Source organism: Lampetra fluviatilis, chromosome 33, assembly GCF_964198595.1.
Source record: "Lampetra fluviatilis chromosome 33, kcLamFluv1.1, whole genome shotgun sequence".
Classification (NCBI taxonomy): domain Eukaryota; kingdom Metazoa; phylum Chordata; class Hyperoartia; order Petromyzontiformes; family Petromyzontidae; genus Lampetra; species Lampetra fluviatilis.
In genome coordinates, this window is record NC_136307.1 from 5,330,971 (window position 1) to 5,344,905 (window position 13,935).

At 47.3% G+C, this 13,935-nt stretch overlaps 1 protein-coding gene across 1 annotated transcript in view; it reads left to right on the forward strand.

Annotated features, from left to right (window-relative positions):
- PARP1 (poly(ADP-ribose) polymerase 1) overlaps positions 1-13,898 on the forward strand; it is a 36,258-nt gene extending 22,360 nt beyond the window's left edge. The window contains exons 10-23 of the mRNA XM_078871881.1: positions 767-1,006; positions 1,724-1,792; positions 2,005-2,137; positions 3,279-3,474; positions 4,187-4,315; positions 4,446-4,529; positions 6,101-6,223; positions 6,960-7,094; positions 8,235-8,333; positions 8,820-8,972; positions 9,606-9,733; positions 10,793-10,854; positions 11,485-11,599; positions 12,122-13,898. Coding sequence (XP_078728007.1) covers positions 767-1,006; positions 1,724-1,792; positions 2,005-2,137; positions 3,279-3,474; positions 4,187-4,315; positions 4,446-4,529; positions 6,101-6,223; positions 6,960-7,094; positions 8,235-8,333; positions 8,820-8,972; positions 9,606-9,733; positions 10,793-10,854; positions 11,485-11,599; positions 12,122-12,203 — 1,748 coding nt within the window. The 3' untranslated portion in view covers positions 12,204-13,898. The remainder of the gene's footprint in view (positions 1-766; positions 1,007-1,723; positions 1,793-2,004; positions 2,138-3,278; positions 3,475-4,186; positions 4,316-4,445; positions 4,530-6,100; positions 6,224-6,959; positions 7,095-8,234; positions 8,334-8,819; positions 8,973-9,605; positions 9,734-10,792; positions 10,855-11,484; positions 11,600-12,121) is intronic.
- The last annotated feature ends 37 nt before the right edge of the window (positions 13,899-13,935 follow it).

Consider the following 13,935-nt stretch of genomic DNA (forward strand, 5'->3'; position numbering starts at 1 on the left):
GCTAATTAAAATGCAGTTAAAAACTGTTTGTGAAGGACAATGATTGGTCTGCAAAGCATACAACACCGAGCAGCCATGTGATCTCTATCTTTGATGTGATTGGAAGTTGCCATCCAAGTTGTGCCCACTAGAGGGAGCGATCAGCTTTGGCTTGCTGTTTTTTTGTTGTTAGCATATTGTGCAACAATTGCTGATGAGATTTTCCATCAAAAATTGCCATAAAATGGCCCTCTTAATGTCGTTAAAGTCATGGAAGGGCATATTTTGGTGAAGAGGTCATCACGACCAATGGCACTGATGGTCTTGAAATTACGTCCAATGTGCTGGGTCCCACAGTTCTAGCAAATTCAACATCCAATTTGAAATGATCACCGTTTATCAGCATCACCACCACAATCTGGCTTTGTCTACCGTTCACCAATCTCTGTGTGCCCACTCAAGTTATCATCTTAGTAACCTGCCCTCCATCCTGGACCTGTGACAGTAAACACAATGCTGTTCATCGTACCTCTTCATACATTACACTTTTGCGTAACTTAAAGATCATGTGAGGTATGAAATGGAACAACAACACAGGTAATGGGGGATCAACACCAGATGCAGTACATATCCATAGATGTCTCTGCTGTCATTGCACAATGCATTTGCATTCCATTTCCTGATTGTCCACTTTCCACTATTATGAGTTCCTATTGGGCACAAGTCGTCATCAACTCTACATCCTCCTTCGCGCTCTCCCTTCTCTTCTCCTTCCCCCACCGTGCAGAGGAGGTGGAGAAGATGTCAAAGAAGATTGCGGAGGCTCAGACGTGCAACGTATGCGTGGTGGCGGAGGATCTGCTCGCAGAGGCCTCGGGGCGGCCCTTGGCTGAGCTGGTGTCGGCGCACCGCCTCTCGACCTGGGGGGCGCCAATCAAGGTTGAGCAGGAGCCAACGGTGAAGACCGAGCCAGTGCTGGAAGTTCCCAAGGAGGCGTCGGCTAAGAGCAGCAAACGAAAGTCGGAGGGTATGCGCCGTCGCACGTGGGGGAGAGTGATGATGGCGAATGCTGGTTGTTCAGGCCCTGTTTGTGGTTTCGGTCCGAGCAGGCTTGAAGGATGGCGCGAAGAAATGCTCAAACATTATTTTGCGGAACCTTACTGAAATATTGAATCTTCAAATTGACGCTTTAATAGATAAAAAAGGCTATTATTAATACGTGAAATAAGTTAAATAGCTCAATTAATAGATCACACACGTGTAATTCACTATGCTGAATGTTGGAGAAATCTTGCATTTTGTTAACTGTCGTGTAATATATGAACCTTATGGCGGTACCCCGGGGTACAATAGTACCCCGTCTCTTGCATAATGTCCGTGATGCAGTCATTTTTAGTCTGTTGATGGTCGGCGATGCGGCAATCAACTCATCTCGACGAGCTGTACACGTTGCACCACTATGGTGCATACGAGCGTCCAGGGTTTCGGCGCAATCGTCCTCGCTGCGTTTCGACATCGCGGAGTAGCACTGATTTCGGATTTAAAGGTACCCCAATCGTGGAGTTAAGTACACCCCTGGAAAAAATAGTGTCCCAGAAATAAAATATTTAATGGCCTCAGCCATTTTGTATTATTTGGTACCCCTGGGTACCGCCATAAGGATCATATTGTGGAAGTACATTTCTGCTCGTGTGTATTTACTTGCGAATGTGTGGTATGTGTGTACACCTGTGTGCTTGTATAGGTCAGAAGGCCGAGGCGAATAAGCTGAAGCTGACTGTGAAGGGTCGTGCTGCCGTGGACCCCTTGTCTAGTGAGCCAAACACTAATCTACGACACTTGAATTGTCTTCATACCAATAGGTTTTGTTGGTGACATGTATGCGTTGCCGTGTGATGTGAAATTAATGGCGAGCGGAGGACACTTCAGTCTTTTCAAATGCACGTCCTCCCCTCCTCTCACCGGCACACCAGGGCCAAGATTGGACCCACTCATGTTGGAGGTATTGCTTTTCCCCAACCGTAGATTTGGTGGATGTGGCCCACGTGCTGGAGGATCATGGCATGATCTACGGCGCCGCTATGAGTCTGGTGGATGTTGAGAGAGGAACCAACTCGTACTACAAGTTGCAGCTGCTGGAGTGTGACCTCAATCGAAAGTGAGCGACAGATGCACGTGCATGCCAGAGCAGGCCAGGACAGGCCATCCACGACTATGCCATATGAAGGGAACACTAACCCCGGGTAAAATAACCGGCCGGCCAAGTGGCCTGGTGGCTTGCACGTCCAAATCTAGCGTCAGAACATGCAGAAAGTGCTGATGAGCAAAGGACTCTTTGAAGGAATATGTTTAGCTCAGTGTGAAACAATGCAAGGCGGAGAGGTGGTTAATGGGTTAATTCTGTTTAACAGCATTTTGCCAGCACTGCTGAAATTCTTGATTCGAATCTGGATTTCATGCAGCTTGAAAACAAGCGGAGTGGAGTTGATGGTTTCAGCCTGGTCACCAATTCACCAATTAAAAAAATATGTATATAAAAAAAATCATATCAGCATATTCCATCTTTCAGGATTAAACACTCAGGTTCTCATATCACAAACATTCTTTGGAGGACATTTATTTTAATTTTTTCAAAGTGTCACAAACAAGTTCTACTTAAGCGACTCTCCAAGTTATTTTCTGATATAATCTTCTCGAGCAGTTTTTGGACACTCGAAATACTGTGTCTCTTGACGATATAATCTCGGTATCGCAATTGTAATATAAAAGTGGATAGAAGAAAGTAACATGGAACGTTTTATATATATATGTATATGTTTAGTCACTACATATATATGTAGTGACTACATATATATGTAGTGACTAAACGGCCTTAACAGTTCACACTTGGTCACTACGGTTCCCAGTCAGGACAGCTGGCAGACTGCCTGACTGGCGACGCCGAGATGGTGAAGACGGAGACGACGGCGAAGATTCTATCAGCACCACGGGGATCCCACTCCACACGACAGCCCCGAGCTCCCCTCCCGGGGCCCCTCTTATAGTGTCAGCGTGGCCTGGCTCCGCCCCGGCCACGCCCCCTTTCTGGAACCTACTAGCGGGTTCTCGATTGTGACCCTTCCGTGACCTTATCCCGAGATCCCTCTCCGGTCTATCACGTGGCCTGTTGTCAGTCAGGGCTGCTGTAAGCTGCAGATCCCCTTCCCTGCCAGCAGCCAGCGCTATGCTGCTATGTGACCGATTCTATGTCACTGCATATATATTAAAAAGTGTGAATTCACAACCCCCCTCCCTTGCAGATACTGGGTGTTTCGCTCATGGGGCCGCTTGGGCACGACGATCGGTGGCACCAAGCTGGAGAAAATGAAGAGCCGTGAAGACGCGGTGGAGCACTTCTGCCAGCTTTACTTCGACAAGACCGGCAACAAATGGAACACCCGCAACTTCGTCAAGTACCCCAACAAGTTCTACCCGGTGGAGACGGACTACGGGCAGGTACGGTGGCGCTTGCTTGTGGTATCCAACACTCTGGATGTGCGAGGGTTTGTGAACTGCGCGCGTTTGTGAAGATCCGCAGAGGGCTGCGAGGTGACGAAAAGACGGCAGTTACAGTAAAATGACCTGTGAATCAATCTGCGCATTAGTCCCTATTATGCATTGCGTTTTCTCTGGGTAGCCACATTTCATCCCACATTCAGTTCGATCAATGAGGTAAGCCTCATTTTTCGAATTGGTCAAATATCCCAATGCAGGTAAAGGTAAAGCACTAGGCGTCTTCTTGCTCACGCCACTTTGCGAAACGGTCTCGACTAGATGGCTCCTCGAAGAGGGTATTTGGCCTACTCCTCCACGCTGGCCAGATGTCTTGGAAGAGGTGGGAGTACTTTACCCCACCACACATGACCTGCCGATTGACTAACTGGTGTACCTATTTTATACTGCTATGTGGACAGAGGCGGGAGGGAGTTTAATAAAACTGACCATTGTTTCACTGCCGTGACGGGAAATGGAATTGAAATGTGACTTCTGAAAAAGACATTTGAGATTCAGGTAAGCCTTTTCCAGATAAGTTAATGACATTCGTTGTATTGTGTTCTCACGTGGGCTCGCTCCACTTGATAAAGTGCCTCTGTTTGGATCGGGTTGTTTCGGGAGTGCAGCTCGTGTGACCGCTCACGACTTCACCTCTGGGCATGCCTGAGTGCAGGATGATGAGGACATTCATGATCTGAAGGCCATGGCGGGTACCAACTCGAAGCTGGCAAAGCCGATTCAGGAACTGCTGCGTATGATCTTCGACATAGACAGCATGAAGAGGACCATGGTAGAGTTCGAGGTGGGTTGACGCCACGGATCATGTGTTTGCTTCCCCTAAGACCCCACCGTTGTTTGCTTGTAAGAAGTGATTGGGTGTGCCTGATGTTGGTGGCGGTTCATTACTTCATGTTGTCGGATCTTCCCCGCAGATCGATCTCTGCAAGATGCCTCTTGGAAAGTTGAGCAGGAAGCAGATTCAGAGCGCCTACAGCGTGCTGGGGGATGCACAGAAGGTGCGTGTACAATATAATGGACTTAAAGGAGTGTGGATCATGCAGGGCTGCCATGCCACTTTGCTCACGTATTCACGTAGCACTACCGTATGCTAACATCTCTTATCGTTGAGGATGTAGTGAATGGCAAGGTGGCATGTGTGGCTTCGAGGTCAGAGCAGTGAGCTGGCACCACTAAGGTCTTGGGTCCGAACCGTGCCTGATTGAAATTCGGTTCTCAAATGTCGCGCATCTTAGGAGCCATCCATTTAGTACGTACGCAAAAATCTGTCAACTTGACCCCTCCCTGTACGCACGCGTACTTTTTACACCCACCCCCCCCACCTGCGTACGTACGCTTGACGCACCCTCCCCCCCCCCGAATCCTATGGAACGGCCGATATTTGATCCACGCAGAAACGATCAAGGATTAATAATATTAACGTGTTTAAGCAAACAGATAGTCCACCGCCGGACTATCTAAATAATTTGAAGGCCAATGTAGACAAATTATTATCGAGGCTTTATCTCCCCCCCCCCCGTTTTCTATGCGTACGTACATTGTCAATAGACCCCCCATTCGCAAGTGTACGCATTTGGGTTAACCCCCCCTCCCCCCTCCATGCGTACGTACTAAATGGATGGTCCCTTATGGTTTCAGCCCAGTCACCAATGATCACACGAAACTACCCACCACGTATAGTTCAGGCTTGCGGTTTGGATTAATTCCAGCTGTGAGACTAAATAAAAAAAATATCACTTGTACTGTCATGCCATTGTCTCATCGCAGAGCTTGTGGGCAAAGTATGGATCTTACTGTGTCAAGGATAATACGCCAATACTGTAATGTTATTTCCATGGCCCCTTTTTCTGTCAGATCTCCAAATTAACGATTCATCTCAAGACATGATACCATCGCAAGAAATGACGCCGATAGCTCATTTTGCATGTAACATGCGTCGTGTATAACTACATAATTACATTGCAGCAAGACTGGACTTTATACAGCAATTAAAATCGAGAAAGTTGTATTGTGTGTGTGCTGTTGTGAGAATATCAATGTGACTTGTTCGGGAGATTAAAACCTATTTGACATGATGAAATTAAAAAGTGATAAAATTCCTGTGGGAAGGCCACACGTGAAACAAAAATCTGATTCATAGAACCTGTTTGTGTAAACGCGTGTTTTAAGGATCGCTAATATATGCCTAGGAAATAGTATCTCAATCCTTATGTCTATCTGAGGACACTTCACATGATTTCAGGAAAACTATAGAACCCCTAAACAAATATCTACAAAACGTAACACGTAGTTTACTAATCACAGTATCCATTTTTTGGGCAATGTTTACAACAAATTGCTTTGACACTTTATTAAAGGTAACGTTAAGCTGTGTACCAGTGTAATTGGCACACGTGCGCCCGACGTAATGACTAGATACTTTTACATGTGGGGTTGCATGTTCCTGTACCCACATTTCTTTATGACAATTGAATCCTCCAGAAAAAAGCAGAATCTCTTCGTGGATTAGCTTGCCAGATTATTTTTTTCGACCCCCCCCTCCCCTCCGACTCCTGGCTGTTGTCTGCAGCTGGTGTCCGAGAGTGGCCTCACCTCGCTGATCCAGGACCTGTCCAACAAGTTCTACACCCTCATCCCGCACGACTTCGGCATGAAGAAGCCCACTCTCCTGGACAACCTCGACTATATCAAGGCGGGTGTCTCGGACTTAATAAAAATTAAAAACCCTCCCAATGTGTTCAACCCACATCACACCGTTGTGCTCGTTGTGCAAATAAATCCTGGCCGAACCGTGAATGACGCTCGAGATGTCATAGGTTGAACACTCGTTCCTGACGATGATAGGTGTGCAAGACAGCAGTGTGTCATTGCAAGTAGGCATGTAACACTTTTACCCTACCGTCACCCCCCCCCTCTCCCACCATTTTAATTATCACAATTCCGTTCAAGAACGAATTGTGTTTTTTTCATTTTTTTCAATCGTCTAAACAATTACAGCGCAAGAAACTGAGGCCTTGGGGCTGATGAGTTGTATAGAATTTACATTTTTTTTCATGTGGAGCGACAAATATATGAAGGAGACATTGTCTTGATTATCTACTTTGTTATTGATTTTCTCCATAATGACGCGAATAATTATTTATAGCTGCATAGATAGCTATGCTGTACTCTACACACAGGTGCCTGCACGATAGGTTTCCATGGAGGCTTCAGCTCTGCCACCATAACAATTTTTTTTGCTCTGGAACATAATGGGGCTGCTCATCGTTGGGCTGCAATTTAGCCACGCAGCATTATAGGCTTTAACAAAAACTCTATGAATGCCCGTAAGACAACGTCATAGATTTTTTTGGTAAGGTAAGCATCGATAGTGGCGTGTGCCCATCCATTTGTCCATCCGTCTGAACTTTGCGCTTCCATTTTTACAGATGAAGGTGGACATGCTCGACAACCTGATGGACATCGAGGTGGCATACAGCCTCCTGAACCCCAAGGACGAGACGTCGGGTGGCAAGAAAGATTTGCTGGATGCAAGCTACGAAAAACTGCACACCACTATAGAGGTAGTGCCTACACGTTCATGTGTGGGGGTGCACTGTCCTGTGATCCCAGATATCTTGATTCCTCACCTGGCCATGCACAACGTCAGCATGAAGTTGAATCCTCTTGTCGGTCCACTCAGCCTTACAATGAGTACCTGGTCTGGTGTGGTGAGCTTGTGGTTGGTGTGTAATTGTACGTATGCATGTGCACGTGACATGGCTCTAGGGGCGGTGGCATGGCCTAGCGGTAGCCCCGTTTTTGGTTGTTGGAGAAGTTCACGTTTCGAATTCGGCAACTGGCATTGTTAATACTTATAATCATAACACATGTATATGCTGGCTGCTTCACAGTGCACGTTAAAGATCCCGTGATATCTTCCACAAGACTAGGCCATTGTGTGCTGGTGTCATGGTCCAAATTTGTAACATTACGCACAAATTACTCAATTGGGATTTTATATATATACTAGTGGCTGGCGCCGGTTTCTAGCTGCCTCCCAGCTTGTCTGTGGTATCCTGCCTTAACGAGTTCGATGGACCGAATTGCCACCTGATGTAACACATTCCTGCGGAGGGAGCTGGTAGGAACGTTGGGTTGCTTGGTCAATGGCCAGGGTCAACGGCGGTGTGGTGTATTCCGCAAATATGCCCGACTGAGGGCGGGCACAAGCCGGCGTGAGGAGGTTAAACGTTGAGTTTTATAATATAAGGGCACCACGGGGTGACCAGCCCTTCTCTACCCAGCCCCGCCCCTTCCCACCCTCCCCTCCCCACCCAGCCTCTGCCCACCCACCCCACCCAGCCCCTCCCCACCCTCCCCACCCAGCCCCTCCCCACCCAGCCCCACACTCCCCACCCAGCCCCTCCCCACCCTCCCCTCCCTCCCCACCCAGCCCCTCACTGCACGACGGACGGATACAATAATCCCCTGTGGTCTGGTGTAACCAGGAGGTTCCGACCAGTATAATGTACTGTATGTGTGTGTCTGCTTTTGCATGTTTGGTGTTGATGCATTTGTTCATGCACTGCACTATGAAACTGGCCACCTGAGCATGACATTGCCTAACACAAAACTCTATTGTGAATCATACTGTTGGCTGCGAACACCTATTTGTTAATAGATGGTTGTATTGTTTGCGCGCGCGTGTGTGTGGACCTCAGGTGCTGGGTAAGGACACGGAGGAGTTCCGAGTGATCCTGGAGTATGTCACCAACACGCACGCGCACACGCACGATGCCTACGAGCTCGAGGTGGAGGAGGTGGGTACCCTCGCACTCCACCAGAGAAACTATGCCATGAGCAATGGTCAATCCCCTGTTAGGTGAAGGTCTCCCCAAGTTGCTACCATTCTTCGTGGACTCGCGATGCAACAATCCACCCATCACAGCTGTGCGGTTGACGTTCTCTTGCACGTTTTCCCTCCTTTGGGTACCATTCATTATTATAGCGATGTGTCATGTACATGCCCAATTATTTTTCTAAACAGTCAAAGTTATATATTAAACCGGCGTATGGTTCTCTAAGAATGTTGTTCACCGTTCTATCTCTCAAACCCAAGCTTCTTTTGTGCACTTTTGAGCTTTTGTTCCATCTTGGTGACTTTCCCAGACGAGAGTTCTGCGTAGGAGCAGAATACTGGGTCGTATTGGGTCCTCCATGTTGAAGACACGTCGCATTAATATTCTTTACAAACACAATCGGTGTCGCTTTGCGCGCAACGCACGCACGTCTGCGTCCGTCGGCAGGTGTTCAAGGTGTCGCGAGACGGCGAGTTCCAGCGCTACCGCCCGTTCCGCGAGCTTCACAACCGCCAGCTTCTGTGGCACGGTTCCCGCATGACAAACTACGCCGGCATCTTCTCCAAGGGCCTCCGCATCGCGCCCAAGGAGGCTCCAGTGGTACGGACCCCGACGCACCACCCTCCGCTCCACAAACACCCCCTTCTCCGCTCACGTCAAGCTTTGCCCTCCTCACATGTACACGGACTCAAGCTGCCACGCATATGATTGTACATGGACAGCCCTTTTATTAGTCCACTGCTGGATGAGGGCCTCCACGTGCCGTGCGTGTCACGGGGATTAATTTGACCTTACTTCACACTCCTCAGTGCAGGTTGGTGAAAGTTCATCGTGTAGATGTTTGAAAAAAGCTCACGATATCAATTTGTTTACTGCACTGCCCCCTGCTGATAGCATTGCCCTGAAGCAGCCTGTAGCACCTGTATTATGCATTGTGGCATACAGGCTCAACTTACTCAACTTGCAGGATATGATGAGATTGTACACATTCCTGGTGATTTATCCATAGCCAAACGTAAGATTCATCATCATCATCAACCATTGTTTATCCACGGCTGGATTACAGCCTCCCCATGCGTCATGCTCCTCAAAGTCCAGTGCTACGACCATCCATCGTACTCCAGACACGTAAACCAATTTCACCGCTTCGTTTCCACAACGGTCGCCCTCTTGGACGCGTGCTCTCTCTGCGAGTGCCCGGTGTGTATTGCGCGGCTTGTTTCCCCTCCGTAGACGGGCTACATGTTCGGCAAGGGTGTCTATTTCGCCGACATGGTGTCCAAGAGTGCCAACTACTGCCACACAAGCCCCAGCAACCCCACCGGCCTCATCCTGCTCGCCGAAGTCGCCCTCGGCAACATGTGGGTTGACCTGCTGCCTCCCCTTCCCCCTGACGCTTTCTGTCCAGGGTTCCCCCCAACCCAACCCCCCATTGTGTCCCTCTTTCTTCTGAATGTGTTCAGTTACCTCTCATGCGTGCCTCGGCTCCATCGGTCACGTGTTGTCATCTTTAATCCTTTTTGTTATCGTTGGGGCACTTCTGCTCCTGTTCAATTATTCTGTTCTGTTGGATGCAAGAAATACATTAATCCACGCTTCATCCATGATCTATTTCTTGCTGCGGTAAAACATATAATTATGTTTTTATCCAGGAAAGCCTCATTGAGTCTCAGAAAAAACAGTTTTCAGCAGAGTCCTGCATGTGGATGTTTGGCCAGTTCCTTTGCAATGAGCCTTTTGCATGTGGGGCACTCAGAGAAAAAGCATGCGTACAAGGAGAGAACGTGAATAAGTCCACACAGATGGGTTCATGAACCTAATTTAAACTACTGCCATCTCCTGGTCACCTCGGTGCACAGTGAGTTTGAGAGTTTTGCATATCTATGTGATGTAGCAGTCCTGGTCTCCAAAGTGATGGGACTAAAGTGTGCGACTCGCTCCATTTTTTTAATTGGATTAATTCCCTGATTGAACGAATTTCCTTTTTTGGGTTAATAAGAAGGAAAAAAAGCCCAAACAATGTAACTATATTGGCTGAACATCTCAATACTGAAAAATTATCTCCATCTTATTCAATTTGGTTTAACACATAGCAACCTCGCCTCATACTGAAAAAACTTGGCAGGACTCTGCTTAAAAAAAATTATCTTGAGACTCGGCCAGCCTTTCCTGGGTAAAAATATATAATAATAATGCCTGCACATCAACCCCAAAAATAGCTCAAAGCTAACTGCTTTCTCTTCACGTTCTTTAATATCCCGTCTTCCCCACCTACACCGCACTGTGCAAATACAATACTTTGAAAAATGCAAAAAACGATCTACAGCTGGTGTGCTGTAGAACAGCCGTTCCGTAATGAACTTGTCTCCACCCCCGCCGCCGTTTGCGTGAGAGCTTCGTTGCCCGTTGTCGTTCCGCAGGCATGAGCTGAAGCAAAGTGAATCGATTACCAAGCTGCCAAAGGGAACCCACAGTGTGAAGGGTGAGTGGTCTTCTTTCTCTCACTCTCTCGCTCTCCCCGGCACACATCATGCACCTGGTTTAAGAAGTGGAAGAAATAGCTCCGCTTGTACAAAGGTCCCTGTTTTTTTTGATGTGGCACTTGAGTAGCTTACTGTTGTCCAAAACGGAATTGTATTTTTTTACAACCACTATTGACATCGTGTTCTGTAATGCGTCCATCAATTTGATAGTAACTTCCTGATTATAAAGACACTTGGATGGAATACATCAGCATTAGCTTATTTTAATTAAAAACTCATTCACTTTGCCCGAAGTACAATTATTTGACAATGACGTGCCGTTGTATATTCTGTTAACAAATAGTTTTTACAAGCATGTTCATTTTCGTTTATCGAAATGAACAGCGCCGATTAAAAACAGTGATGTGTAAGCCCGGTAATGGTCGACGATAACCCTATAGTTTCAATAATATGACTCTTAAATGCGCTGCAAAGGTGTGTTGCGCGTTGGTGCATTTGTCCAACCCTGCAGGCTACTGCACTTGTCTTATGTCTCAACATTAAAATCATCCTGTCCGACAATTGTGCAACGTGTTCCTTTTCTTTCCCGCCGTTCCTGTGTGTGCGTGTGCGCTTGTGCGATGGCGCAGGTGTGGGTAAGACGGCGCCTGACCCGAAGAAGACCGTGACTCTCAACGGTGTGCAGGTGCCCATTGGCAATCCTGCCGCGACGGGCATCAACGACACCAGCCTGCTGTACAACGAGTATCCTTCGCTAGCCTGGCCTCCCTGCCTCCACTCCCCTTCTCGACCCCGCGCTCTCTTCCCTCCCCTGAGCACCGTTAACGCCCACGACAGCGAGTCCTGCCGTGGGCTCGTGTTCTCACTCAATATTTTCTGGGTTTGCTGGCAGGCTGTGGGGAGGTGGCACGTGACGAGTAGCTGCAGCCATGGTGAGAAGTATACCGACTGTGGCGCGCCTCTGGGTACGGAAATATTTTCTCGCTCGCCAAACCCGGCTGATATCAAGCCCCTGCTTCTGTCTGTGCCAAGCAAATAGTTGGAATATATAGAATTGGTTGTGTGGCCAAATTTTATTAGGAAGGTTTCATTGACCAGGCATGCAAGGCTTCATTAGGTTTTGTTAGAGTAGTTGTACAGGTTTATTTTGTTAGATCAGTTGTACAGGTGGCTGTTGCTGGGATTAGTTGTACAGGTGAGTTTTACGTTTCTCATGTTTAAGCATCTATTGCTGCACACATTGTCCTTAACGTGCCCTTCCTCCAGATACATCGTTTACGACGTGGCTCAGGTGAACATCAAGTACCTGCTCAAACTGAACTTCAAGTACAAGATGCAGCTGTGGTAGACAAGCGACAGGCGGAAAACACACAAAAAAAACAAACACGCACGCCAAGGGACTGGACTGAACATGCTGACACAACACAGTTGGACGCAAAGAATCGGAGCCGCAAGTTTGAGTAAGCCGTGGCATCACAAACTTAAAGAGCGCTGCGACACCTCTTACACCACACACAGGCAACATGCACAACTACTTGCACGCCTCACAGATACGCCCCTCAATCTGCGCTAACATCGGTGTCGACACGTGGAGGTGTAGGTAGAACACTGCAGTTTATTTCCATGTAATCAGTGTAACGTTTATGTAGTCAGAACGTTTTAACGATTATGGCGAGGTGAGCTCACTGTTTTCGGTTGTAATACGTGTTGTTCGGCACGATGATCATCGTTTCACTCCACGTCCTGGGGGGGGGATCCTCTTTGGAAACTGAATGGAGCAGATCACACGACGTAGCAGAGAGCCCGTGGTCTCGTGGAGCGTTTGATGGATAGCACCATTCCGCCTATCTCGCGCGAGCACTGCGCTTATATTTTGAGAAAGGGGATTTGTGTGTTGTTGGCGAGCGGTGTACGCTGTGGGCTGTGGCCATTGGCGGTGGTGGGGACGACGGTTAGTGTGGGCACGGGGGTGTGTTGAACTTCACTTGCACCGTGCAAGGATTTGAAAGCATCGTGGAACGAGTATTATAAGTGAGATCTATGTTAATCGATGTAGCAGTAGTGCGTGCGCGGGGAAAGTTAACTCCTCACTCGCAAAGGAGACCAAACTGATTTATTTGTATAAGCTAAACTATGTTAATGCAACACTTTAGAACATAAGGTACACACAGTGAACATTTGAATCTGGAAGTGTGTTTTTCTGCTGCAATCTGCAAGTTATGATTTGTGAGACATTTACATTTCACATACTGGAAGCTGTGAGTTGGATTCTAAAATCTTGGGTCACAATTGTGGTGCATGTGATGTTAAGATCACCAACATGCAACATGAGAATATAAGGTGGCTGAAAAAGGTTTTTTCCCAGATTTTCATATATACCTCAGGTTTTATAGGCTGGCCTTCGTTCATCTCTTCCCCACAATGGGCTACACCGTGCTGTTTAACTCCAACATGGGGTCTGTTGCGACTATCTGTAACTGTTGTGCAGCAGGCAAACACATTAACAGAGACACTATTGTAAAATTGTCATGCATCCTAGTGCTCCAACATTTTTTGAGTCAAGGCCAGAACACTAGTTTCCCCAAGTGCTAGTTTTGGTTGTTATTTGTATAACGATAGATCATCTATGATAAGACGCTTGAAACATGCAAACATATAATAAGGTAGGGCTATTAAGAAGCCAATAGCAGCCTCGTGTTTAGAACGTGACGTATGTGAAATGTAGCCCGCTTCGGTCGTCTAGACAAGTTGCGCTTGCTTGAAGTCTGCTAGTTTTTGCTACTCAAGCTTACACGTTTTCACTTTTGTATGTTTTAAAATAACTTGATATTAATCCTGCCTTGTGAAGCTCTCTCTCTGGTTTTCAGTTACTGTATAGGTGAGCACCCTGTTATGACCTCACACACTGGTTCTGGGCTACAACGCACGGCCCAGGTAACCCAAACTGCGTCTCTCTATACCTTTACGTCTGATTTTGCATAAAAAAAACAACCACAGTGTAGCGTCTTTCATTTAATAAAACATTTTTCATAATGAATAACTACTGATGCGACCGCTTAGTGCATGAGAAACTGTTGTCT